General features: G+C 42.2%; 1 protein-coding gene across 1 annotated transcript in view; it reads left to right on the top strand.

Annotated features, from left to right (window-relative positions):
* Positions 1-7678: 7678 nt before the first annotated feature.
* LOC145413695 (putative neural-cadherin 2) overlaps positions 7679-27891 on the top strand; it is a 133646-nt gene continuing 113433 nt past the window's right edge. Inside the window, exons 1-2 of the mRNA XM_080283350.1 lie at positions 7679-7697; positions 21794-21922. Coding sequence (XP_080139476.1) covers positions 7679-7697; positions 21794-21922 — 148 coding nt within the window. The remainder of the gene's footprint in view (positions 7698-21793; positions 21923-27891) is intronic.

The following is a 27891-nucleotide window of genomic DNA, read 5'->3' as shown; positions in this document are numbered from 1 at the left end:
ATAATTTTGCATGCTTTACTATCTAAGAACCTTAAAAACTGTTTCTCATTTAAAGTGCCATGATGCAGTATATATGATAGTACAAATTTATCAGGGAAGAGACGAAGGGAGAGAGGATACAGTCACGACAATCAAAACGTAAAAATAAATGTGGATTGGTCACGTCCTTCCAAGAAAAGCTGGACAACAGGGCAACTGAATGGCAACCCAGAGATGGAGTGAGAGGAAGGGGAAGGCTGAGAACAAGATAACGAGATAGGATTTGAAGACCTGCTGGGACTGGATACAAGAAAACAGCTAATAAGTCAGAGTGGAGAAAGAAGGGAGAGGCCTTTGTCTTGCAATGAACTGACTGATGACTGATGCAAGCTTACTGATGACTGAATACTGATGATTTGTGGTGATGATGATGATGATGATGATGATGATATGGTGTAGCCGTGAGTTAGGATTTACTGACTGGAAATTTAGTTTTAACAAGCGATTGTGTATTATCCATTAGTCTCAGGTTATGTCCCTTTTAAATACGTTCTTCCTGCTTCCATATCATTTTATTTACACGAAGGGAGAATTTTCAGATTGGCAAGATAGAGTTGTCATTAATCTATCCATTACTGTCTTTCTCATCTAAACTGAGGAAGATTATAACATACTGTAAATGACATCCTGTGGCCAAGAAGGTTCACACAGAAAGATGCACTCTGGTTGGAAAAGAGGCTCCGTAGCTCCTCTTCCTTAGCGATTTATTTTGTCTATTATGAATCTCCTACATGGTATTTTTATCCTTTTAATATCGACAATGTCTGATTAGCAACACGTAATAGGAAAAAGAGCTGTCATGAGCAAAATAAATCAGTAAAACAGAGGCAAAGACCCCAGAAGGCGCCTATGTAAGCCCTACAGTCAAAGCACCATGTTTTTTCTCCTCCCGCTACGCGCCATAATGTGCAAAACAAGTCAGTTAGGAAGAAGCTCTGCGAAGTTCAAAGGCCCCACAATAAGGCCCTATAGTTAACACAGCACTATGTTTTTCCCCCTTCCGACAAGCGCCATGCAGCTTACGGAAGAGACACAGTACATTTCAAGACTCATATAAATACAAAACCGGTTCACACTCTCCTGGCCTGGATTTCAAAACCCGCGGCGGACGAGAGGACACTGCATCCCGTATGACGCCGATGCACACACGGGAACTACACGAAGGGACACAAAACACCCGACGCGAATCTGTCACCGGAATGATTTGTTGATGGCAATTGTTAGGACTAGTTCGGCGGGAGGGCGGGAAAAAATAACAGGTGTGACGGATGGTCGGGTTAACATACGGCGCTCCTCGTCGTATATCCTGCCTGGGGGAGGGTGGGGGTGGAACTGCAGGGCGTGACTTATGGTGTGTCAGGCAGAGTCAAACCAGTCATCTTTTACGGCCCCGTTCGCTATACCTCCACTGCGCCTCACTCTGTTCCATCATCTCTGCTGCCATTTCGTTACTCCTTGATCTTTGTCTTACCACTTTTTTTCTGAGTCACGGGAGTCAAAATATATATATATATATATATATATATTTTACGCTCCCGACCGTCATACCTACTCTCCACGTCAATTTTGTCCATAATGCCATCTCCTCTTCTATTTCCCTACTTTGGCCTTTGTTTTATCACATATTATGTGTGAAAAAAATTCTAAGCAGTCATCTTTTACGCTCTCGTCGGCAATACCATCTCATCGCATCACTCTTTTCATAAAACTATCTCTTCTTCCATTTCCTTACCTTGGTCTTCGTTTCATCCCCTTATCTTCTGCATCTGAGTCAAAGTAGCCATCTTTTTACGCCCTCATCTGCCCTTCTTTCACTCCGCCTCACTGTTTCGTAATATCAGCTCTCTGTCCACTTCCTTTCTTTTATTTCCTATGTCAGTCAGAGTCAAACTAATAATCTTTTATGAGCTGCCCGCAAGACCTCCAACCCGCGTCACTCTGCTTCAGAATACCATCATTTTCTGCATTTCCTTACACTGCCCTTCGCTTTATCACCCATATTACTCGTCATCTGATATTATAGCAATCTTAATTTCCGCTCAACCCCGACCAAACTCCACCCCGCGTCAGTCTGTTTCATAATACAATCTCTAATTCCGTTTTATTATCCTGGTCTTCGTTTTATCGTCAAATCGTGCTTCAAGTTTAATCAAAGCACTCATCCTTCTCGCCCGCTCCCGTAATAATTTCACACTACGTCAATGTTTCATAATTCGACATCTGCCACCATTCCGCTCTGTTCCACAATAAAGATTTTCTACATTTCCATCTCCTGGGCTGACTTCTGTACCTTTACTCTTTGTCAAACGGAGGAAAATCAGTCATATTTAACGCCTTCGTCTGCCCTACCCTCACTCCCTACCTCCATCCCACGTCACTGATCTCACAGTATCACTCCTCATTTTCACTTTTTGTAACTTTTCTTCCTTTTTTCGACTTTTCTAATGAGTTTCCACGTGTCTCATTACAAGGTAGGATGTGGCACAGGCAGTACCAGGGCAGAATTTGCTCTAACACAGGCTTCTAATTTTGTCTTAGTGTTTTCAGCTTAACTTTTCACACTAGGTTCATTCTTTCACTGCGCAAAGCATTCAGGAGATTCTGGTTGACGCTAATTGACTTTAATCAGGACAGGAACAATATCTCGAGTGCTAGAGATAAGAAATTTATTGAGTTGCTAGAGATAAGAAATTTATTGAGTGTCTGAAAATTCGCACCGAAAAAAGAATACCGATCGGAGTGTCTGTTCCCTGTGGCTCGGCAAAAAGAAATAGATGTTACGGAGCATTTGTTGGAAGCGCTCTGTGTGTGTGTGTGTGTGTGTGTGTGTGTGTGTGTGTGTGTGTGTGTGTGTGTGTGTGTGTGTGTGTGTGTGTGTGTGTGTGTGTGTGTGTGTGTGTGTGTGTGTGTGTGTGTGTGTGTGTGTGTGCGTGTGTGTGTGTGTGTACAACGGAACTACATCCTCAGCATCTTAATCAGCATTCCTTCCTGGCCTCACCATCGAGCCTTACCATTTCTAAAAACTCCACCCTTCCCTGCCCCTTGCCAACTTAATCACTTTAGGTAAACTCTCTTACCTTTCCCGTTCCTTCTTCTTCCTCCCCTTATCACACGGTCATCCAGCTCAGATCCCCTTCTCTTGCATCCAGATCACGCTGCCTTCTACACTTATCTTATTTCCAACCCTCTCCCCCTCCCTCCGTCATTCCTATCTCTTTTGCTCTCTCTGACTGAAGACTTAACTGCTTTGCTACTCTTCTGTCTGACTCGTAATAGCTACATTGGATATAACCTGCCTTATAGGAAACAGCGAAGACAAGACTAATATTCCGGTTGCTATTTGCATTCCTTTGTACTCTATGCAGGGACACACGAAGGCACACCCACTTCACTCCCGCACACGGACACACTTATACAAGCACATGCACACGAACGCGGGCATGCATACAAGCACGCACGCACGCACGAAGGCACACACACACACACACACACACACACACACACACACACACACACGAATTCTCTCTCTCTCTCTCTCTCTCTCTCCCTTCTTCCGTTCTTCCCTTTCACATCTTTCCGGCCTCTCTTCTCACACCCCTCGCTATCATACACTAGTTCCTCTCTCTCTCTCTCTCTCTCTCTCTCTCTCTCTCCCCACTACCTTCCTCCAGTTTTCCTTTATCTAATTCCTTCCTCCTTTTTCAACCATTTATTTCATTCTTGCTATGGCTGGACTATTTTATCACGTCATTTACTGAACTTCAGGGGCTTGATATAGACTTCAGCATCCCCTTCAGCACAAGATGACCCTATGAAGCTGAATATAAGTTACTGAAACAGGCCAGAGCAGTGAATGGATACTTTTATTATCATTTACCGTACACTTCCCCTTTTCTCTAATCATATTTTTTGCTACTTGGGTTTATTATTGTTGGTTTCTCTTGTTAATTATTTTTGCGTATGCTTCCCTTCTTTAATCATTATTATTTTTCATTTACTTGGTTAATTACCGTGGGCTTTTTACCTTACCCCTTTTTATCACTATTTTTTCATTTACTTGGGTTAATTACTGTGGGCTTTTTACCTTACCCCTTTTTATCACTATTTTTTCATTTACTTGGTTAATTACTGTGGGCTTTTTACCTTACCCCTTTTTATCACTATTTTTTCATTTACTTGGGTTAATTGTTTCATTTCCACCACTGTGTCTAGTTGCCGCATCTAGCACAATCACTTCAGTCCGATTATATCAAAATTTTATTAATGTGTCTCCAAGGGACTTGAATAACTCTGACAGGTACTTTTCAAACTGGCCGATCTAAACACAATCATCGGAAGCCCTTTTATTAACAAGGTGCTCTTCTCAGCCTGAGAGAGAGAGAGAGAGAGAGAGAGAGAGAGAGAGAGAGAGAGAGAGAGAAACCGCCTGGTGGCAACAAAATGACGTACCCTGGTTGAAATGACTCTCTCTCTCTCTCTCTCTCTCTCTCTCTCTCTTGACCAGCATAACGTTGACACCTTATTGCAGAGGTCAGAGGATAATTCGGCCCAGAGGTGAGTCACAGGAGCCTGAGAGTGCGAATACTCTCCCCAAGAACCCCTCTCACAGTCGGAGTAAATCTAGCACACTGTTCCACTAAAGTCAAATGGATTAGCTGATAGTGAGTCTTAAGAGTGTGTGTATGAAAATCTTCTGTTACACCTTATTTCAACAACGCATCCACTTTTTCATTTTTTCCATTCCATATTCTTCATTCGTTCATATTTTCTCTCATGTCATCTGCTTTTTCTTCTGCTTTACTTTTTTGGTACAACTGTTTCTTGTTCAATTAATTCACTGCGTTGGTACACATCCATACATCTCTTTCACCCTTCCTTCTTTTTTGTCCATCTTTCCACCCTCCCATCCCTGTCTCACTCTCCTCTTCTGTCACTCACTCCATCAATCCTTCACTCTTCCCCTCCTCCTCTCTCTCCCATCTCTCTCTCCTCTTGTCACTCACTTCATCAATCCTTCTCTCTTCCTCTCACCTCCCCTTCTCTCTCCCCTTCCTCTCCATTTTCTTCCCGCCTTCTGCCTTTCTGTCTGTGTCGGTCGGCCTGTTTGTCTCTTTATCTATCTATCTAATCTACTTATGTATCTCTCTCTCTCTCTCTCTCTCTCTCTCTCCATTTTCCTTCCCCCTTCTCCCTTTCTGTCTGTGTCGGTCGGTCTGTTTGTCTCTTTATGTCTCCAATCTACTCTCTCTCACTCTTTCTCTCTCTCTCTCTCTCTCTCTCTCTCTCTCTCTCTCTCACACACACACACACACACACACACACACACACACACACACACAACAACATCCCCCTCATTATAATTCCCAACGGGTGTTCGGCATCCATCCCCGGTAACAAACGGATGGTAAGGGTGTGTGTATGTTTTTTTTTCTTTTAATGACCTGGTATAATTATCCGTCATGGCGTGGAAATTAGACTCGCATATAAGGAAGACAATGTGACCTCGTTTGCACTCCCTAATGACCTTGCAAATAAACCTCTTGACGGTGGGAACAACTCGCTGAAATTTCCACGCTCTGACGGCGATCATACTTTTAGCTACGATATTGTAACGGGTGAAAAGAGATGGGCAGGATCCATCTCTGTCTATCTAACCATGTATCTACTTACCTACCAACCTATCCCACCTACCTACCTATCTTTCATCTCACCTATGTATCCACCTGTCTACCTACTTACCTACTTGCCTACCTATCTTTCTTCCTATCTAGTAGATATCTGTCTCTATCTGTCTACCTACCTACCTACATACCTACCTACCTACCTACCTACCTTCCTATCTATCTGTCTGTATACCTGTCTATCGAAAATGTGACGCCGCATCTATTCCCATAACACACTTAAAGCTACCAAAGTGGGACCCCTATTTACAAGAAACTAGATTCCATCCAGAAAAAAATAATGTTCTACTGTCTTTATAATCAACAGTTTGCCTTTGCATCTGATCTGCTACTTGTCAGGAAAAGTAGATTTTTTTTTTTTTTTTTTTTTTTTTTTTAAGTTAAAGACCAATAATTTTACTGAGCTAAGAGTGAGTAATAGGAAGCTGAGAGTGAGTAACAGAAGCTGAGAGTGAGTAACAGAAAGCTGAGAGTGAGTAACAGAAGCTGAGAGTAACAGGAAGCTGAGAGTGAGTAACAGGAAGCTGAGAGTAACAGGAAGCTGAGAGTGAGTAACAGGAAGCTGAGAGTGAGTAACAGGAAGCTGAGGGTGAGTAACAGGAAGCTGAGAGTGAGTAACAGGAAGCTGATTGTTGGTAGTGTCACCATAAATAAACACGGTTGAGAAATTTCTAGTTATCTGTTCCAGGTAACGTCAGGTGTTTTAATTAAGTCAAGAGTGAGCCATGACAGAGTGCACGGTTAAAGCATCGAAACGGATAATACGCAAAAATTGGTTCGCGAAGTATCAGAAAGTCGGAAAAACCGTAAATTTATCATCCAAATCTCTCTTCGCGTCCAATTAAACCAGCTTATCAATACAGGTAATATCAGTTTCCATGAGGTATTGCACTCAGTCATCGATATATTGCAATGGAAATAATATAATACCAGTTTGCGCTGAGTTCGGTATATTTTTCAGTCATTATTACCTTCAGCCACAGGACGCCTTTATTTATATTACTATTATTGGTATGTTCGGATGATTTTATTAAGTTCTGAAGTGTCTTTTGAAACTGGAAGCTCTAAAGTGAAGGAGTTAATATGCTGCAGATTCTCACAAAATAAGACTTTCTCCTTAGCTCTATATACTTTCGAACTGAGAATTATTATTACTATTTATTATTATTATTATTATTATTATTATTCACTCATCTTAAATGTCAGGACCAACTTGCCTAGCCCAGGGTTCCTACGCTCCTCATGGGGCGGCATAGGATTGGATGATGATGGATGGATTATTATTATTATTATTATTATTATTATTATTATTATTATTACTACTACCACTAGTACTACTACTACTACTATTATTATTATTATTATTATTATTATTATTATTATCATTATTACAACGTTCAAACTTTTTTACCCAGATTTTAAGTGTATCTTTGAACTTGAAATAATATTAATTTTGAGGGATTATCATAATGCAGGCTCACACTGATTACGATATTTTTCTTTCCATTTCTAACTTCATTTGCGCCAAGACTCCTCCAGTGTTTAATTCTCTCAAAAATTTTCATTCATCTTAGGAGAGATTTCCCAGGTGGATAGGTCAGATAAATCCTCCAGTATGAGAGGGGTTTCCTAAATTTAATAAATCGCTCATCGGCAGCATGAATACAATTTTAAAAGTCATGGTGGAGACCAGAGGATTTTTGGTGAGGGAAGGAAATGTTGCCTGTTTCACTTGGCGTTTGTGATGCGTACTTTGTTATCGTCTGCCTTTAGCAAGGCGGAGCAATAATGTTTTTGCCGGCGTGTGTGTGTGTGTGTGTGTGTGTGTGTGTGTGTGTGTGTGTGTGTGTGTGTGTGTGTGTGTGTGTGTTACCATTATATCCCATGAACGGCTTGAGCTATTAACATGAAAACTTCTGGGTATCAAGATATGGCCAAAATCTTGGACGTGTTCGAAAATGGGCACTGGGGGTCAAGGTCAGGTTCACCAAAATGGCAGCCAAAGGTCAACTAGTTTTATCGACCGCCTTTAGCACCATTAGGCCTATATCTCATGAACGGCTTGAACTATCAACATGAAACCTTCAGAGTCTGAAGATATGGCCAAAATCTTGGGCGAGTTCGAAAATGGGCACGAGGGGTCGAGGTCAAGAGCTCCAAAACCGTTGTCAAAGGTCTGGCGGGCCAGTAGCATCCGGCTCAATAATGCTTTTCTTTCATATTTTTCTTTATTTCACTGCCAACTTCTGCTGATTCTACTTTATCTTTTATTTCAATCGTCGCTACCGTCACTTACTTCTACTTTGTTTTTTCTTCATTTTACTTTGTTCTATCTTCTCTTACCCCTACTTTGTTTATTCTTTATTTTGCTTTGTTCTGATATCTTATCCCTACTTTATTTTTTTTCTTTATTTCACTTAGTGCTACTGATACTCACTTCTTTTTTGTTTTTCTTTATTTCACTTGGCGTTAACGATATCTTCTTTTATTATTTCACTTGGCGCTACTGATATCTACAACTTTGTTTTCTTTTTCCACACCTCTGGACCCTACTCGAACTGAATGCATCTTGAATTTCTCTCTCTCTCTCTCTCTCTCTCTCTTTTTCTTGGGTGGAACAGTTTGTGGGCTCTTAGCCTTTGGTTCCTTCTTCCTCGCATTAAAAAAAAAATACTGAAAAACTGGGGAACTTAGCAGGTAGATGAAAATTGCGATGGAAGTATAAATTTACACACACACACACACACACACACACACACACACACACACACACAAATCCACAGAGAGGGAGGATACGTATTGCTATTACCAAACTGTTAATCTTATTTTTTTAATGCAAGGAAAAATGAACCAAACACACAAGCCCGCAAGACTGTTCCCTCCAAGAAAAAATGAAAAAAATTAACCGAGCCAACATTATCCCCTACAACCCAAGAAAGCCCTTTTAATTAAGCTCATGATGCTACCAGATGATTTTCCTCAGAGGACGTCAGAATAGTGAGGAAGTTAGAGGATGCTAATGCCTCTCACCTCCTACCTAAAATGCTCCCTTAAGTCTATAATCATCGAAAGATATATAACAAAACAGAGAATACGTTCATGGCTTAATGTTCAATTTATAAAGGACACAAACTGAGTGGGCAAAAAGCAAGAGTAGAATCTCCCCCCACCACCGAAAATAAAAAGATCATCAAATATTTTCCATCAGGAGCAGAGTTTAATAAAGAAACGGCTTCAAATTTTATCCAGCTAGGAAAGACGGAGAAAAAAATCAAAAGCTCTCGATCGCCTGGCCATTCCACGCCGCCCCCCTTCGTTATGAGCACCCGGGAAACTTTGCTCCTAAGGTGTAAATCAGAGGAGTATCAGGCAATAGCCCACGCCACCCACGTACACTCACACAGCCTCCCCCACACCCCACGCCACCCACGTACACACACATCCCCTCCCCAACACACCCCACGCCATCCACGTACACCCCCCCTTCCCCAACACACCCCACGTCACCCACGTACACAGGCCCCCCTCCCCAACACACCCCACGCCACCCACGTACACACACACCCTCACCAATACACCCCACGCCACCCCCGTACACACACACACCCTCCCCGACACACCCCACCCCACCACTAACTTCCCTCTCTCACAGTCTTTTTTTTTTTTTATGCGAGGAAGAAGGAACCAAAGGCTGGGCCAGATGTCTATCTATCAACTTACCTACCTACCTAGCAATCTACCTATCAATCTATCACTCTACCTGTCTGTCCACCTACCTTCACGTCAGTCTACCTACTTACCTGTCTGTCTGTCTCTGTCCGACACACACACACACACACACACACACACACACACACACACACACACACACAATACCCCTCCCCCTCACACAAGCTTATTGAACACTGGGTACGGCCAATGCTTCTTTATGAACGCCATATCCACATCTAGTGTACCCGGACCAGCGGAATGAGAGTCCCAGTGTTTGTAATAGAGTTCATAATTGATTTTTGTAATATCGACGGAATATCTGGGCCGCAGTGTTTAGTGTATAATTACCTGGAATATTCTGTACGAGCATTTCAATTTCACGTGACTGGGAGCTCGTGGGGAGGGAGGGGGTTGGTGAAACAGGGACGCAAATGGAAAGTATAACAGTTCATGGTTTACGCTTTTTGTTTGAGTATCGATATTTCAGGGCTAAATGGAGCGAAAATGGACTTCAAATGTTTCACGCCTCACACCTACACACTATTTTTTGGCTTTGTATCTATTTATCTATTTTTGGCTCAGTTGTCCATATATCTCTTCCACTCCTCTTTCCTATGACGTCAAATCCTCCAGTTCTATTAGGTATATGTATTTTAATCTTGCTGTCTTGGAGATTTTCTTTTGGTTAGATTGGACCCTTTAAGCTGGTAATGTCAGATACGGCCTTTGTTAAACCCTTCACTCCTTTACTATTGCTACCTTCAGACGAATTTCCTCATGCAAGACTGAACTTCTTGACTAGCAGGGGTAAGACTCGGCCTTTGTCAACCCGTTCACAGCGAGAAGATTCCCTTAACTTGAACAAAATCGTGCAGTGATAGCAAGAATAACAAAATATAGACAGACAGATTGACAGATCGATAGACTGATAAATAAATGATCCTCGGAATGAAGGTTATAAATCAAATATTCTATCGGGTGTTTAATTCAAGGCGGCATATGAGGTATTTATTCATCTATCCACCCATCCATCTATCTATCCATCCATTCATCCACCTATCCATCCATCCATCTATCTATCGATCCATCCATCCCTTTACTGTGCCATCAGGAGCGTAGGGGCCCGGGGCTAGGCTATCCAGTCCTGACATTTAACCTCCTGACTCCGGTGACGTATATACTAACTTGATGTTCCAACCACTATATATATTTTTTTTTTTACGCTACTCAGGATCTCGAGCAGCGAAGGGGTTGATGACTCCTAGCTAACCTTTCAAGTTCAAAAACTCTCTAAGCTGAATAAAGTCCTCTGGAATTAGCAAGAATTAACAAAAAAAAACTATTAATAGTGAAGGGTTTAAGGCGAGAATTACAACCTCACTCGTCCCTCAGGGGCATTATGTGAGAGATAAATCCTAAATCTGCCTTGGATACAAACCCTTGCAGTCCACATCCACTTGGGGCGCCTAAACCCACTAGAAATCCAGGCTTCATTTGGGCTACCTCCCAGCGTAGTAAATAGTCTGGGTAAAACTAAACCATTTGGCTTGTCACTCAGTGTAGTGTCACCTGAAGATAGTACTACCTAATGAAGCTACTCTTAATTCTTTCCATCAAAGTACTGTACGTTATTAGTTTCATTCTTGCAGCCGACTATATGATTTTATTCACCTTTAGGATAAACTTTTTTGAACAGTAGTGGTTTTTATTCATGAACTCCTTGGCTGTCTGGGTGCACTACTAAGGTGAACAGAATTGTGGTGTGGTAGGAATGAAATATAATAGGCGATCGTCATGAAAGATTAAATGAGCAGATGCAGCAGTTTCGACCAGTACTGAGCCTCGTAAGGTATAAATAAACACGGAATAATTGAGAGAGAGAGAGAGAGAGAGAGAGAGAGAGAGAGAGAGAGAGAGAGAGAGAGAGAGAGTATAATTCTACCCATAATCTCTACTGAATAATCCTCTCCTCCTTTTTCTCATTTCTTTGTAGCATATTCGACACCCCTTCCCCCTCACTTTTTTTTTTTTATGACTAAGGTTCAGATTTCCAGTTTTGTCTACCCCCGTTATTACTTTCTAACAATATGATTAAAGAATATAATCTCCCTCCCTTTTTTCCCAGCTCAACTTTGGTATAATTCTCTCCACTTCAAAATTTTTTCTGTGGCTAAACAGTGAAATATCCAGCCAGTCCTCGATAGTTTTTCCAGCACTGAGCAAAAGTCAAATAATCTTCCTTTTTTTATTTCTCACTTCAGCCTCGCGTGTAATGCATTTTTAAAATCTTTTCTCGGTGTCTGATATTTTTCCCCGCTAAACTGCTGAGGTCAAACAATCCTTCGCTTCTTTCTCTCTCTCTCTTTTTTTTTTTTTTCACAATCCCTTCCATACAATACCTAGTTTTTCTTTTCTTTTCTTTAATTCTTGATTTTTATATTCACCTTACGGAAAGAAAAATCCCAAAGGAGAGACTACATACAGCCTTCAAAATCTCCACACGTCTACAGTAGGATGCTCTCGTCATCTGAAAATTATCGTGTAGTTCCAGCAAGGGATAAATGTAGATTATGCCTCAGAGTTAGATTAAATTTCTTGTGCATCTTCTCCATTTACTCCCCTAATCCCTTGCTCTGTGCCTCCCTCGCCTGTCCCTTCACATACCCTGCTTCCACCTCAATACCCCTTTCCCCTTTTCAATAATTCTCTCTGGGCTTTGGCTGGATACCCTAGTCTCTGTTTTGGCTTCCTATCCCTTCCAAAAATCCACTGCATATATTCTCTCTCTCATATGCCTCTCCCCCTTACTAGCGTATCTTTCATCTTGCATTCGACCCACTTCCTCTTGTCTCCTGTCCTCTCTCTTCTCTTTCTCCACTCCCTCTTTTGTCACTTTCATTCTCCTCTCTTCCCTCGCTCCTTTCACGGCCCCTCGCCTGTCTTTTTTTCTCTCTCTCGTTTCCTCCTCATATGCTCCTCCTCCCTCAGTCTTTTATTTTTCTTTCACTGTGTCTGTCACTTAACCTCTTGTCTCGATCTCCTCTCCTTTTTTGCCTCTCTCTCTCTCTCTCTCTCTCTCTCTCTCTCTCTCTCTCTCATACATCTCCGTCTTCCAAATTTTCCCTCTTCCCCTTTTTCCTCCACCCCTCCCCTTCGCCTCTCTCCACTTCTCTTTCGTCACTGTCATTTCCCTCTTTCTCTCTCTTCTCTCTTTCTTGTTTCTCTTTTCTCTCTCTCTCTGTTTCTTGCCTCCCCTTTCTCCCTCTCGCTCTCTCTCTAATCTTTCCGGTGCCTTCCTTTTGTACCATTCTGTCTCTCCTCCCGTTTTTATTTCTTTCTCCCCCTCTCTCATCTGTTTCCTATCCTTCCCCTCTCTCTCCCTCGCTCCCAACTCTCCCTACCAACTTACCTGCCTATCTATCAGTCTATCTATCTATCCCCACCTTCAAGAGGAGCCTAATGGAGTCACAGTCGTCCTGGCCTCTCGAGATTCTTCATTTCCAAACGAGGATGAGACACGGCCGAGAGAACCGTGAAGGAAGCGATCGGGGAACTTAGTTAAATGACCTAGAAGCGAAAGGGTTGGCTTGCTACGACACTTCTAACCTGGGCATGACGAGGCTGTAAGGTGAAGGAGTGGAGGTAAAGGAGTGAAGGAGTGGAGGTAAAGGAGTGAAGGAGCGAAGGTGAAGGACTGACGGTGCGAAGGTGAAGGAGTGAAGGAGTTTAGGTGAGTGAAGATGGGGTGAAGGGTTGGCTTGCTACCTCTTCCAACCTGGCCATGACGAGGCTGTAAGGTGAAGGAGTGAAGATGAAGGAATGGAGGTGAAGGACTGAAGGAGTGGAGATGAAGGACTGAAAGAGCGAAAGTGAGGGAGTGAAGGAGTTCAGGTGAAGGAGTGAAGATGGAGTGAAGGGTTGGCTTGCTACGACCACTTCCAACCTGGCCATGACGAGGCTGTAAGGTGAAGGAGCGAAGATGAAGGAGTGAAGGAGCGAAGGTGAAGGAGTAACAATGAAGGAGTGACGGTGAATGAGTGAAAATGGAGTGAAAATGAAGGAGTGGAGGTGAAACAGAGAAGGTACGAAGATCGACCCAGTCAGTACGATCACATTTTTTTTTTTTTCATACTTCAAACCCTTACTCTTCAGAGGCACACCCAATTTCATCCTTGCTTTTCTCCATGAAGTCTTATTTGGCTTTGGAGTGACTTTTGTGAACTGGTGAGGTTAGATGTGGCCTAAATTAACAGTTACCGTACCAAAATTCTGTCCTACGTTTAATAATAATCGTACAAGGCAAGAAAAATAAGAATACGACAGGAAACTCAAGAGGTTAATCACGCGACCTTCATTTCAGTTTTATTGATATTCTTTCTACTCTAATTTGCTCCAGATTTTCGTCCTTTTGCAGCTTATTGTGCGCAGGTCAATAGTAGAGACATTACAGTTTCCCACCCTTTAAACAGCACTTCTTTGTGACTAGCAGCATATTCTAGTGTTAACCTACTGTTACAACTCGGCAATTTTGATGAAGAGATGGCAATTTTAGGTCAGAGTAAAAGCAGGATAGCACTGAAGAAGTTATCACCGCTCTCAGGTTCCTATAATCACTCCCACCTGAATAAAATCGTCCTGCGTTACTTGGAATAAAGTCCCCTATTTGTCCCAGCAAATAAGAGGGTTGGTGGTACAAATATTAACACTCCTAGGCTCCCTAAACTCACTCTCCCTTGAATATATTAGTCTGCCCTCAGATGGGGTACAAGTAAAGCTGAAAATCACACTACGGGATCGCCAAGACAATATCTACCCTATCTAGGTCAAAGAGCCTGCCCTTAGCTGAATAAAATCGTCTGGAGATAAGAATAAGCTAGGATAAAATTATGTGAATGGATGTAAAGGGTAAAGATCCAGAGAAAGATGAAAATTATGCTGTTAAAAATGTAGGTGTTGGAGAGAATGGCGTGAGTTATAGTGGTTGGGATATGAAAACAGAATTATGCTAATGGGGAAGCATTGAAAGCATTAATTATGAGTGGGTGAGATGATGAGGAGTGGGTGGAAGTGAGAGAGAGAGAGAGAGAGAGAGAGAGAGAGAGAGAGAGAGAGAGAGAGAGAGAGAGAGAGAGAGAGTCTTAAGCTGTATAAAATTTCCAGAAGAGCAAAAATAAAATGCAAAATATTTTTCTCCGTGTTTATCATTGCACGTGCTGGACACAATTTTTTTTTTTCTAGTAGGAATGTCCACCATCCACCCACTCGATGTAGTGCTGAATTCAGATAACACTGCACTGTATGGCAAGCCTAGAAATTCATCTACTGGAAATCATATAACCAAATAAAGCCTTGTGGTCTAGCGGGTTACGGTGCACTGAGTGAATGGGGCCTGCAAGGGTTTACATTCGAGGATTGGTTGAGGTTTCTTGCTCACGTGGTGATACTCAGGGGCGGGGGAGGCTGGCTACCCGTACCTTAAATGTTAGAACTGAGTACCCTAGCCGTGGGTCCCTACTCTCCTGTTATGGCAGAAAAGGGCGATGGATAAATGACACCTTATTTATATATACTGTGTCCTTATTTTTAACCTCTTAATTTTGAGTACATTATTTTTAGTCTATGCTTGCTACCATCTCTCAGTCTGATTTATTTTCGGAAGGACTCGGGTATTGAAGGAGTTATAGAAGCTGTAATCATACCCTCCAGCGCGTATACTCTTGGCTGACTCAATGAAATCGTCGAAAGGTAGAAAGAATTCACTACACCACACACACACACACACACACACACAAACACACACGTAGCAAGCGTCAAGGGGATAAAGCTAAATCTTATCATCAATCATCATCATCATCATCATCATCATCATCATCATCATCATCCTAATCCTGTGCCACTTTATTTGTAATTAGCTGCATCCAGTACTAAGACTCAGTTATTTTAGCTTAAGACTATCATTCGGCATTTAACTAAGAATCAGTGTTCCTTCTCCCGCCGGTCAGACTGATGGACCAAATGTGTTTCTCCATTGTCCCTATTTACTCAGTAGCATAACTGGAGGGGGGACAGAGGGATAGGGAGGCCATGGATAAGATGGAAGAATGGAGTAGAGAGGTATATGAGAGAGGGGGGTGTGAGCTGGAAGTAGGGCAATGAAATGGCGGGGGACAGGGTGACATGGAGGCGATTTGTTTGTGGCCACCCCTTACGGGATTAAGGAGTCTGGCAATACATAGACAGATTGCTAATTGGGAACCTGCAGGGTGGTATGCTAGGGGGTGACTGATCTTGGCAAAATTGGTTGTCTGTTCTTATTACCTCACAAAATAAGTGCATAAAAATAACTCATAAAACAGACACATAAATCTAATGTAAACTTAATTCCTCTTCCTCCACTAAATAATAAATCTCCTAACTCAATTTTCACCATAAAAATACATTGATCTTCACCTTACATTCATTTCTCTTCCGTTTTCCTCTCAACATATAATAATGTATAATTCTTCATCTCACACTCTTTCTTTCGTAATCCAACTCCAATCTTTTCTCCATTACTTCCTTCTCCTGATTGCCTTTTACGAGCTATCTTCCCTCCCCCTGCCTCCTCTCTCTCTCTCTCTCTCTCTCTCTCTCTCTCGTACGTACCTACCTATCTCTCTGTTACTATATATCTATGCCATCAATCTACCTATCTATCTATCTATATCTGTTGTTAAAGCCAGCCTACTTCATTCAGATCATGGTTAATATTTGGCAGTGAAGGGTTAAAAATAGCCTAGAGACTATGACAACTTTTTATAATTCGTCCTTGCCATTATCTCACTGACGAGACTGGCGGCCAAAATAATGGACATTTTTCCCTTTCCTCTCAGTGCGTCATCTATATTATAATGATCAGTTTTCTGTACGTTTGTTGGTTTGTCCATTTGTTACCGCAACACAGCATTACCGGAGAACTGTAGCGTAATTTTTGTCAGAGCAACGTACCGCTAAAATGCTGTAACTTGGAGAATAAAACAGTTTCCAGTCTAATCGGGCCACCGGTTCTCGAGTTATGACTATTATCTGGCCTTTTGACATCGAGCGGCTTCGGCGGCCTTTAGGAGGACCACTTTCTCTGTATTGAAGTTACCGTAACACACCCAAACTGCGCAACGTAGTGCCTTTTTTTTTTTTTTTTTTTTTTATAGCAAGGTACCTTTAAAATACTCCAACCTGAAGAATAAAACAATTTCCAGTCCAATCGGGCCACAGGTTCCCGAGTTATGACTCATTTCTGGCCTTTTGACATCGAGCGGAAAGGCCGCCGAAGGGGGCCTATAAGCGAGTCAACACGACACAGAAATCTAACTGCAAATATGTAGTGATGGAGACAAGTAGGTTAAGCAATGATTTATTAGGCTCACTTCTTACTTCCCTCATTATAACATCGGTAATTTTATCAGTTTTTATGTTTGTTACTTCTAGACAGTGTTATTTGCTCAAAGATAATCCAATCGCATTGATGGGCTTAATGAGAGAAAACCCACTCGCACTTAAGGACTTAATGAGGAAAAACCACTCGCACTTAAGGGCTTACTGACGAAAAACCACTCGCACTTAAGGGCTTACTGACGAAAAACCACTCGCACTTAAGGGCTTGATGAGGAAAAACCACTCGCACTTAAAGGCTTACTGAGAGGAAAAACCACTCGCACTTAAGGGCTTAATGAGGAGAAACCACTCACACTTAAGGACTTGATGAGGAAAAACCACTCGCACTTAAAGGCTTACTGAGAGGAAAAGCCACTCGCACTTAAGGGCTTAATGAGAGGAAAAACCACTCGCACTTAAAGGGTTAATGACAGGATAAAACCACTCGCACTTAAGGGCTTGATGAGAAAAAAACACTCGCACTTAAGGACTTAATGAGAGGAATAACCACTCACACTTAAGGGCTTAATGAGGAAAAACCACTCGCACTTATGGGCTTACTGACGAAAAAACACTCACACTTAAGGGCTTAATGAGGAAAAACCACTCGCACTTCAGGGCTTAATGAGGAAAAACCACTCGCACTTCAGGGCTTAATGAGGAAAAACCACTAGCACTTCAGGGCTTGATGACTAAAAACGCTCACTTCAAATACCTTTCTTAAGCTGAGGAAAATTGTGACTATAACAAGCATAATACATTGGTCCACGTGCAACACTTTCCTTCCACTATTGCCTGATTTCTAGTGTGTTGTGGGAAGGGCTCAGTCTACCCTGCATCGTTTATTAATTCCTTACTCCTAGCGCCTAATCCACGCCCACACCTGCAGCCTGAGCATCCAAACCAAGATACCACCAAGTGAGTTACTGGTGGGGCGCTATTTACGGATTACCCTATAAGACGCCGTCGGGGAAAAAAGGAAAAAAAAATAAAGTAAAAAGTGATTGACTGATGGGGAAAAAATCACAAGTAAAAAGTGGTTGATTGATGGGTGGAAAATAACGAGTAAAATGTGATAGACTGACACTGGTGACAAAACAAGTCGTAAAAAGTGGGATTTTGATGAGGGTGACATTAGTAGGTGATGGATTGGGGCGTTGTTGATGGAGGGGGTGATGAAGGAGAGCTGAGTAAGCAGGAAGCATTTGGAGGGCATAATGGAAACGTGTAATGATGGGGAACGGTAGATTGTCACTAATAATGGGACTGAACGACAGTAATGGGTTAGTATGGGGTAATGGGATGACGGATGATGCAGTGGGGAGTGTATGGATTGCGATGAGATATGAACCAAGGAGCAGGGAGGTAAATATCAAACAGAGAGGAAGGGTAAGTGAGGATGAAGCGAGGGAGCGTTTTTTAGCTGCGATATGAGAGGTAATGGCCAGTGATAAGGGTGCGTGTTCATGACAGACAGCAGGGGAGGCGCGAGTGTTGATAAGAAATGCAGATTACGATAAGGGAGGAAGGGAGCAGAGTTATTAAAATGTGATCTACGAATCCTAATTACCATAAAGCGTTCCCCGTTGCCCACTAATTATATGAGGTGGGTCTGTAATGAGTTTTCGGCGTCAGATAATTATACTTTTTATTATACTTATCTTTATGTGGTTTCCTTTATCTAGCAGGTAGTGTGAACCGCATCAATATAGAAAAAATATGTGCAGCTGGTTAGGCCTGGGAGGTAAAGCCAGGATTCCAGGAGCTTGAATTTTAAGTAAATGAGTATCTGGCCCATTTCAATGGGGAAGCTGCTGATGGTGCCTTCTCTATCATGCATTCTCTTTCCTTGTTTTCTGATGCCTTGCTCACTCCCTGCTAAGTACTTAAAAGAGCTCAGGTTGGTGGTGGTGGCAGCGGCGGAGGTGGTGGTGGTGGTGGTGGGTGGGCGGGTTGTTGTTGTTGTTGTTGTTGTTGTTGGTGGTGGTGGTGGTGGTGGTGGTGGTGGTGGTACCCGAGTATAAGCTCTGCAACTGAATGACAATGGCCTGCCATTTCAGAGCCCATAACGGATATACGACAAGGCCCATTATGCTGATCGGAAAGGCCAATCGCAATCCTTAGTGTCACATTAAGATGGTGTCAAAGGGCATTACGCTTAATTAATTCCAGCCAAACCTCTGAGCAACCACGATAAGGGAGTGAATACGAGCACCAGATGCGGAAGTGATAGCCAGGGAATGGAGATAGTACACAGGGGCACAAGAAAATCCTGATAAGGCATTCCCGGTTATGGACACGAGAGACGCCCATGAAAGCGCTGTGAGCCAGAGGAGGCAGATATTAGTGTGTTCGGTTTACACGTTTCCGAGTGAATGGGGAAAGGTCGAAGGACGAGAAAATTCCCCATATTACGTTTGTGATTAAAGATTCAGTGAAACTCCAAAGTAAGTATACTGTGAGGCAACGGACAGAGATATTAATGGTCTCCAGTATGTAGCAGAGATCGTATATGCCCTCGTTCTTCTTTCGTTTTCTCTGTTCCAAAACCACATGTCAAATTGGATGCCATTCCTTTATTTCTCCATCAGATTAACTTCAGGCCTGGAATACTTGATCTTTAGACAAACAGAAAAAGACAAATTTAATATTTTCTTTATTTGGCTTTAAAAAAAGAATTAGGGGGTTACATGTCGTCATACAAATAAGCGAAATGGGATAATACGAATCCGTACATTTTTCCAACGTCTGCAAAGAAGTATTATTTTCCCCTATCCTCCAATCCCTAGCAAAGGCTGACGGTCATTTTACGTGTGTTAGTTTGCAATTTTCCGAGCCAGTTGGGAATGGTCGATGATCGAAGTCAGTCGAAGATAGGCTACTCACAAGAATTACATAGTGAGGTAGCAGACGCTGAGGGATAGCATCTTTCAGTTGACAAGTTACCGAACGAGTAGGGAAAGGGTCGAGAGCAAAAGAAAATTCCCGGTACCACGTTAACTTTTAAAGACACCAAGAGATTCACACGTAAACATATCGTGAGGAACAGAGTAAAGATAATTGTTTTCAGTTGACAAGTTTCTGAGTGGATGGGAAAAGTAAGAGAACATGAACAGAATCCCCGCATTACGTTCATGGTCTGAGACTCCAACACAATCACATGTAAACTATTGTGAGACAGCGGCGCGAGGGATCAATGTCTTGGTTTTCGAGGTTTCCTGGCGAGTGAGAATGACGAGAAAGAGGAGGCGTAGGCGGTGGAAGGTGAGGGGTGGAGGAGGAGATGAGGGGTTGAGGAGGAGGTGAGGGGTGGAGGAGGAGGTGGGGAATGGGGAAGAGAAGTTGGATCTTGTTTGAGTCACTGATGCGGAAGTCAGCCTTTGTGTTTCTGCCCGAGTGTGTTTGTATGTGTGCGTCGGGCAAAGTTGGAGGCCGCGAGTAGCAGATGAGGCGTTTGAGTACTTGTGATGATGATGATGATGATAGTGACCTTTGCTTTACTTTTCTCTGAGATGCATTTGATGGGGCCCAGTTGAGTGTTTGTGGGCGGTGGTACACAAGCAAAATCGCGCAATACTACTTGAAGCGTTTGAGTAGCGTTGATGATGATGCTGTTAGCGGGCTTTGGTTTATTTCCCTGAGCTGTGTCTGAAGGACCTGAGGTTGCGTTTGTGAGAGAAGGTAAAAAAGAAAAATGCTAATCCTGCAATAGCCAGTACCTGAACTTGGGGAATTAAATGATTAACTTAACTGACGCTTGAGTTGATGTGATGATGCTGTTTCTGGACTTTGGTTTACTTTTCTTTAATGTGTGCTTGAAGGATCTGAGGTAGAGTCATGAGCCAATGTACGAAAAAAAAAAAAAATGCACAACACTACCTGAATGTTAAGAAAAACGGTTTACCTGGTTGATGCTTTGGTATTCTGTGCTGAAGCTGCATCTGACACAAGACTGGACTTTAGGAGATTTCGTAAACACTATGCTTCAGCGATTTATTCTGCATGTTATATCTTCCTATAATTTTATACGATACCGATCCAAACTGAGCTGATACTGATATAGTACGCAAAAAATTATTAAGACATTCTATACGAAAAATGAATCGCTAAAGATGTGGTGTAACGATATCCTACATGGCAACGAGAAAACGACTCTTGGTTTGGGAAGATATATGCGTACAGTAACTTGTGCTGAGGTAGTAAAAATATCCTCCTAAACTCATTTCATGGTAGACTACTTTGGAAGGCAACCAGCAGAAAATTACCACTGATGTAATTTCAGGGATTATGAAAGCATGTTCCTGGAAGTTAAGAGAAAGGAGAGCTACTTAGCCAAATGGAAATTAAAAGCTATATCTCCTGGGAAAAGGTTATGTTTCTGAGCCGGGAAAGATGCGGTACGGGGAGAGTAATGTTGAAAGTTGTTCTCTTTTTCCCTCTCCGTATTTTTATGCAGTTCTTGTTTCTTACAGTTTAGCTAGTAATTCTCTCTCTCTCTCTCTCTCTCTCTGTCGTCTGTTTTATTCTCATCATCTATTATCTTTAGCTGAAATACATACCAGGCTTTGTATAAAATTTCCATCTCACAGTGTATGTCTCCCTACCTCTACCTCCTCCTATACCTCTGTACTTGCCTAGTAATCAATCTTTATCTATCTACCTACCTATGAAGTCAAACTGTTTATTAATATATCTAACTATACCTGTCCGTCCGTCTATCCATCTGTCTGTCACCCCACAGCGTATGTCTTTTTACCTCTACCTCCTCCTATACATCTTTGTACTTGCCTAGATGTATTTGTATCTATCTATGAAGTCAAACTGTTTATTAATATAACTAACTATACCTGTCCGCATATCCATCCATCTATCTATCTGCGTCCCTAGTTTACCCAACCTCCCATGTCTGTTTTGTCTGCCATTAACCCGTGCCTGTCTGTCCCCTCCAGCGACGCGCCTTGTGTCTGAGTCAGGGGGCCCGCTAGTGGAGTTCACCGCATCTCGCTACTGCGCAGTCCTCTCTGAAGACTCACAGCTCGCCTCCACCGTCCTCGCCGTCTCCGCTAAACACTCCCGCGGTGAGTCTGTACACGCCCTTAGTTCTTAGCTATGTCCCTCCTACCTGGCTACTCATTACCTCGGTGTTCATAATGTTCAATACAGGTCTGCTCATTTTCCCGGTAAGTTCTTCCCACCTGGTTACCCATTTCTTCCGTATATCACACACACACACACACACACACACACACACACACACACACACACACACACACACACACACACACACACACACACACACACCTTATTCCTAGGTCTCTTCCATCCATCTACATTCTCGATGAGTCGCCTATCTACAGCCTATTTATATATTGCCAGACACCTTAATCCCGTAAGGGGTGGTCACAAACAATCGCCTCCATTTCGCTCTGTCCCCCGCTATTTCACTGCCCTGCTCCCAGTTCACACCCCCCTCTCTCATATACCTCTCCACTCCATCGCTCCATCTCATCCTTGGCCTCACCCTCCCTCTCCCACCCTCCACCTCACTCACATACACTCTCTTCGTCAGTCTCTCGCTCTCTATCTTCTCCACATCTTCCCACGAGTTAGTATACGTGTCTACCTGTTTCCTGCCACTTGCCTATCCTATTTTTTTATGTCCATTTCACGAATTATATAATATTCTATCAACTTTCTCGGTGACTCTCTTCCTCGAGTTTCTTTACGGGTCTAAGGACATCTCCGGTTTACACGTGCTTAACTGCTTCCTCGGTGACACCCCTGCATGAGTCTGAATGTTAAGCTACCTCATTTCTTTACAAGTCCCTCCCTCCTTTCTACCTACTTCCATAGCAAGTCTCTACCACAAGTTCATTATAGGAATCTACCCGTTTCAGATTAGTATGGCTATACCTGTTGTTTTGGTGAATCGCTTCCTCGAATGATAAAAAACCTGCCTATGAGTACTTCCTCGCTAAATCCTTCCTAATCCCTCCACCCATTACTTCGCCAAATACTTTCCAAGAATTTGTGTGTCTGTCCGTCCTGTTCCTCACGAGTTGTTTTTAGGGGTGATTTACGAGTACGCCTGATTCCTTGGCCAGTCATTTCTACGATTATTCAGACAAGTCCAACAACTCTGGAACTGTCTCCCTCTGTCTGTATTTCCTACTTCCTATGATCCCCAGTCTTTCGAACGTAGTGTGTCCAGGCATCTCGAAATGAACGGATCTTAAATTTGGCTCTCTCTCTCTCTCTTTTTTTTTTTTTTTTTTTTTGTGGGGAACGGTTTGCGGTCTCCTGGCCTCTGGTTCCTTCTTTCTTGCATTAAAAAAAAAAAATCATTCACGGTGTGTCTCGTCTACCTGTCAAACTACTTTTTATGTATCTCTTCCCTGAGTTATTGTACAAGTCTGCCATTTTTCCTCGATTAATTTTGTCCACGAGTTTACGAGTCTAACTTTTTTTTTTTTTTACATTCAAGTCTACGCACTTCCTAGGTGTCTGATTTTTACGATTTCACTGTAAATACGATGATATACACTTCCTCAAGGTGACCCCTCCAAGAAGTTTCTGTACGTGTCTGCCAAACACTCTACCCTCTTCCTCGCTGAATCCTTTCTTCCACGAGTTTACATACGAGTCTACCTGCTACTTTATTCAGTTCCATATGGGGCCCTGCTAACAGTATACCCACTGCAGGTGTGCGTCCCTCAGGTGGCGATTGTTCTGCCGCAAGTTTAGGAGGCCATTGTCTTAGGGTCACAATGAACACAACAGCGGCCATGAAGAGTTAGCTACCTTCATCTGAGAGCCACAAAAGAGTACCGCGATATTAACCTTCAGTGTCAGTTTTCATTAAGCTGAAGAGGTATACAGTTCCACAAATTGATACTGATACACAGACCAGACATACTTTACAGCTCCAGTGCGGTGGTTCGGCGAAAGGAGGTTTTATTCGCAGTTACCTTTTATCCCATACTGATGACTTTGGTGTAAATGTGGTAGATTCGCAGTGCTGGGGCATCTCCTGAATAATCACAAACGTTGGTCAGCATGATTCATAGAAAGTGCATTAATTTTTCACTTATTCTAGCACTGCGACTCTGCCAAATGGACGACAAAAATCATGGGAGAAAGTGGGTATTTTCAGATAACTTTCTGATCTTGTCTCGGCATTAATGGATAAAAGATACTCCTGGTTCCAGCGGATAGACAGCCCTTGTTATATGTAATGGAAGTGCTTTATCACAGCTTCCTTCATACAACCGGTACAATAAATATAGGGAAACTAGAAAATGAGCTTTATAGGTCGCAATGAAATTTAAGCAGCACTTTCTCTGTGATTTAATATAAACCTAACCCCCCCCCAAAAAAAAAAAAAAGTCAAATAGTTCTGATAACATGAACACCGTGTATAAGAAAAGGAGTTTGCAGGAAAAACCTCTGTAGCCCTGATAGTCTCTACGATAAGCTGTACAGGTAAACAGCAGGAAAAAAATGTGTTGCAGGTTTGAAATGTCTGAAGCAATATCTATCTCAATAACAGAGACGTATAACAAGAATGACACGACTGACCTTGCAATCCAGTGGTGAAGTAAAATTAGAACTTCTCATCAACACAACTTAAGGGGTCCACATCTTCGATAATTCATCTTCCTTTTTGGCCGTGGGAAGCGCATTAATGATAACTCCAGCTCACTGTACGCACAATGAAAGACACAACTATCTTTCCATTCCCGGCTAAAGAAAATTTACACCTGGCGAAATACAATGAAAAATCTATCTCTACTAGTGAGTGTTTCAAATGGTTCGATTTTTCCCCAATATATTCGTCAGATTTTGGGAAGATAGTTGTGTCTTCCACTGTACAAGGATTAATTTACTGCTTGCTTTATTGATAATTCTAACTGTCATTATTTCAAGTAACAGTACATGGAATAAAAAAGCAAAATCCTCAACGGGTGTCTGATTTTCATTTATTTTCCTTCAAATGCTTTTTAAATTTACCAACGGGCCCTTAAAATAGTGTAATGAGTATAATTAAGTCATAATTATGCTGTAGGTTAGCTTACTTACCTAAGAATGGAGGATTTTGCCCGGACAGTGCAGCTTTGTGTCCTGAAAAAAAAAAAAAAAAAAAAAAAAAGCATTATCAAACCGAATGTTGATAAAGAGTTACTCAGATGAATATGATAAGTTACCTCCAAGAAAATTCATGAATATATCCCGTACCAGTAACATTATTAATATTTGTGTTAAAACTCAGGTAAAATGTTAGAGGGAAAATGCTAAGTATTATGGTGTCAATCTGGTCCTCTGTAATACTCGTAGGAAAAGACTGAACGGATATAAAAGGATCTACTCTCTTAATTACATTTTAACTCTCATGCTCCTGTGTCTCATTCTCAAACAAATAATATATCTGGTGTTTGCTGGAGTATAGTGTTAGAATATCTCCGTCTCTCAGAGTAGCGTCAGTATGAACTCCCAGGTTCCACTGACTCATTATCAGTTACGTAAAATTGCATGGCGTAAACCGGAATAAAATACTAGAGTTACCCGAACGATGTTACTGTTAATGTGACTCTCTCTCTCTCTCTCTCTCTCTCTCTCTCTCTCTCTCTCTCTCTCTCTCTCAGCTGAATAAAATCGTCTGGCGTAAACTATAATAGATTGTTCAATTTGTCCCGGGCATGAAGGGATACATGGAGAGCATAACTTCACTCCGAGTCCTTGGATTAATTCTCAGTCGGATAAAAATGTCTGGCGGTAAATGAAATGACGTACTGGAGTTGACCTAACCATGAGAGGGTTTACATTTCACACCTATTCAACTCTAAATAATAATCATAAGCTCTGTTAGTCTTAAATTTCAGAGATCAGCTGCCTTACTCGGGTTTATGTATTTATTTCTTCAACTGGAATTTCCTTGCAGTCTTCCTCCACTTCTCCCCCGTTACCCTTCTTCCCTCCACCTCCCCCCCTGTCCACTCCTGCCGACGCACTCCACTAAAGTTTTCCTCGACTTTTGCCTCTGTTATTACTCTCCATTTTCCCCCGATCCAACCCTTCATTCCAAGAGTCGTGAAGCAAGAGTAAGAGTTTCATCCTCTCTCTTGTCATGCTTTAACTGGGAATTCCCTTCGGCGAAACAGTCACACATTTTCAGACAATTTTTTCATTATTTTCTTCCTTGGCATTTACGAAGACCCCGCTCGAAAATTCATGGTAAAGAAAATGGGGATGCAGCGTCAGGATATGATATAGCTTCCTCTTCTCCTGGTGCTTCTTTATTTTTTTTTTTTTTTAAAGAAAATTCTGTCTCTCTGTCTGTCTGTCTGTCTGTCTGTCTGTCTCTCTCTCTCTCTCTCTCTCTCTCTCTCTCTCTCTCTGTATACATACATACATGCATGCATTCATACGTACACATACTGTACATATACAGTATATTCATCTAAAATCATCAAACTCAGGCTGCGTAAGTGTATGTCTGTCTGTGCGTTTCTTCGTTTCTTTCACGAGAACAGTATTACATATCACCTAATTCTTTTTTTTTTTGCATTATGTCAGGGTAAGTCTGGGGATTGTCAGAAAAAAAAAAATGATCGCTCGCGACGCGACGGCGCGAAATCGTCAGAAATTGCGACACACGATAATATGCGAAAAATTATTTTATCGACTTTCTGGCCAGAATTGGTCATTGTGGCTCGACTCAATATCGATATGGAAACAAAGATATGGGTATTTGCAAACATTCTGTGATGGAAAGGCTATAAGTCAGTCCTGTAAATTTTTGAGGGCAAGCATTAATACAAACAAATACATACATACAAATATATATATATATGCATACTGTATATCTGTAACTACCTCTCTCTCTCTCTCTCTCTCTCTCTTACACACACACACACACACACACACACACACACACACACACACACATTCTCAAACTCTCACACTCTGCCTATTTCACTTTTACTTTCACTTTCTTTTACCTTCCCCCTCTCATTTTCTTTCACTCTTAAATTCAGATTTTAACTCTCTCTCTCTCTCTCTCTCTCTCTCTCTCTCTCTCTCTCAGTTTTAGTCCCTCGTGATCTTACACACCTTTTCATTTTCATTTTCCTCTCCTTCCCATGCTCCCTGGTTCCTGATTTCCGCCTCCCTACTGAATGAGTCTTCAGTCTTTTTAGTAATCTTTTCGTATTATTTTCAACGGTGAAATTTCAGTTGCTTAGCGTTTTTACCATTTCGTTCTTGCTACCTCCAGAACACTCTTTTCTTTCTTTTCTTTCTCTGTTTTTGTGAGAGCGTGTTTGTAGTGGGCGAGATAACGTAGTCTGTACTAACTTTCAATTTGACATTTCTCTCCTAAGATAAATACAATCTTTAGTAAATAGCAGAAAGTGGAAAATATGTCGCCAGATTGAAGGGGTCAAGAAATCTGAAGTTTAAGAATGCAACTTTAGTATTTCCCTTGCTTTCATCTTACAGGATCGCTTTCCCTCTTGTCCGTCCCCATGTTATTCCGCCAATCTTAATTTTCCCAGTCCTCCTCCTCCTCTCTTCATTCTCCTCCTCTTCCTCCTCCTCCTCCTCCTCCTCTGCCGATGCTGCATTTCTCCGGATCTTTTTCCTCTACCTGATTTAGCTGCCATCGTTTCGACTCCCCTGGCAGCCCAAATGGTTACGACCCGACAACTCCTAACTGCGAGGACTTTTGCTATTTGAGGTGACGTGGCTGTGCTGCGGTGGCCCAGAAAAAGAGGGTGCCGGAGGACCTCGAGTAGGGAGTCATTGAAGGGCATGAGGAGGAAAGGGGACTGGAAGAAAAAGACCTGAAAAGAGAAGTGGAAGAAAGGAGACTGGTGGAAAGGGGGCTAAACGAGAGGGAACTTGAAGATAGGACACTTGACGAATAGAGACTGGAAGAAAGTGGACTGGAATAAAGGAAACTGGAAGGATAGGGACTGAAAGAAAGAGAGAGACTGGAAGAAAGATGACTGGTTGACTGGGGACTGGACGAGATGGGACCTGAAGATAG

The sequence above is a fragment of the Coenobita brevimanus genome, chromosome 97 (genome assembly GCF_032717465.1).
Source record: "Coenobita brevimanus isolate Jiangsu-jjx chromosome 97, ASM3271746v2, whole genome shotgun sequence".
NCBI lineage: Eukaryota > Metazoa > Arthropoda > Malacostraca > Decapoda > Coenobitidae > Coenobita > Coenobita brevimanus.
The sequence above is the reverse complement of the archived record's forward strand: the minus strand, read 5'-3'. Positions and strand labels throughout refer to the sequence as shown.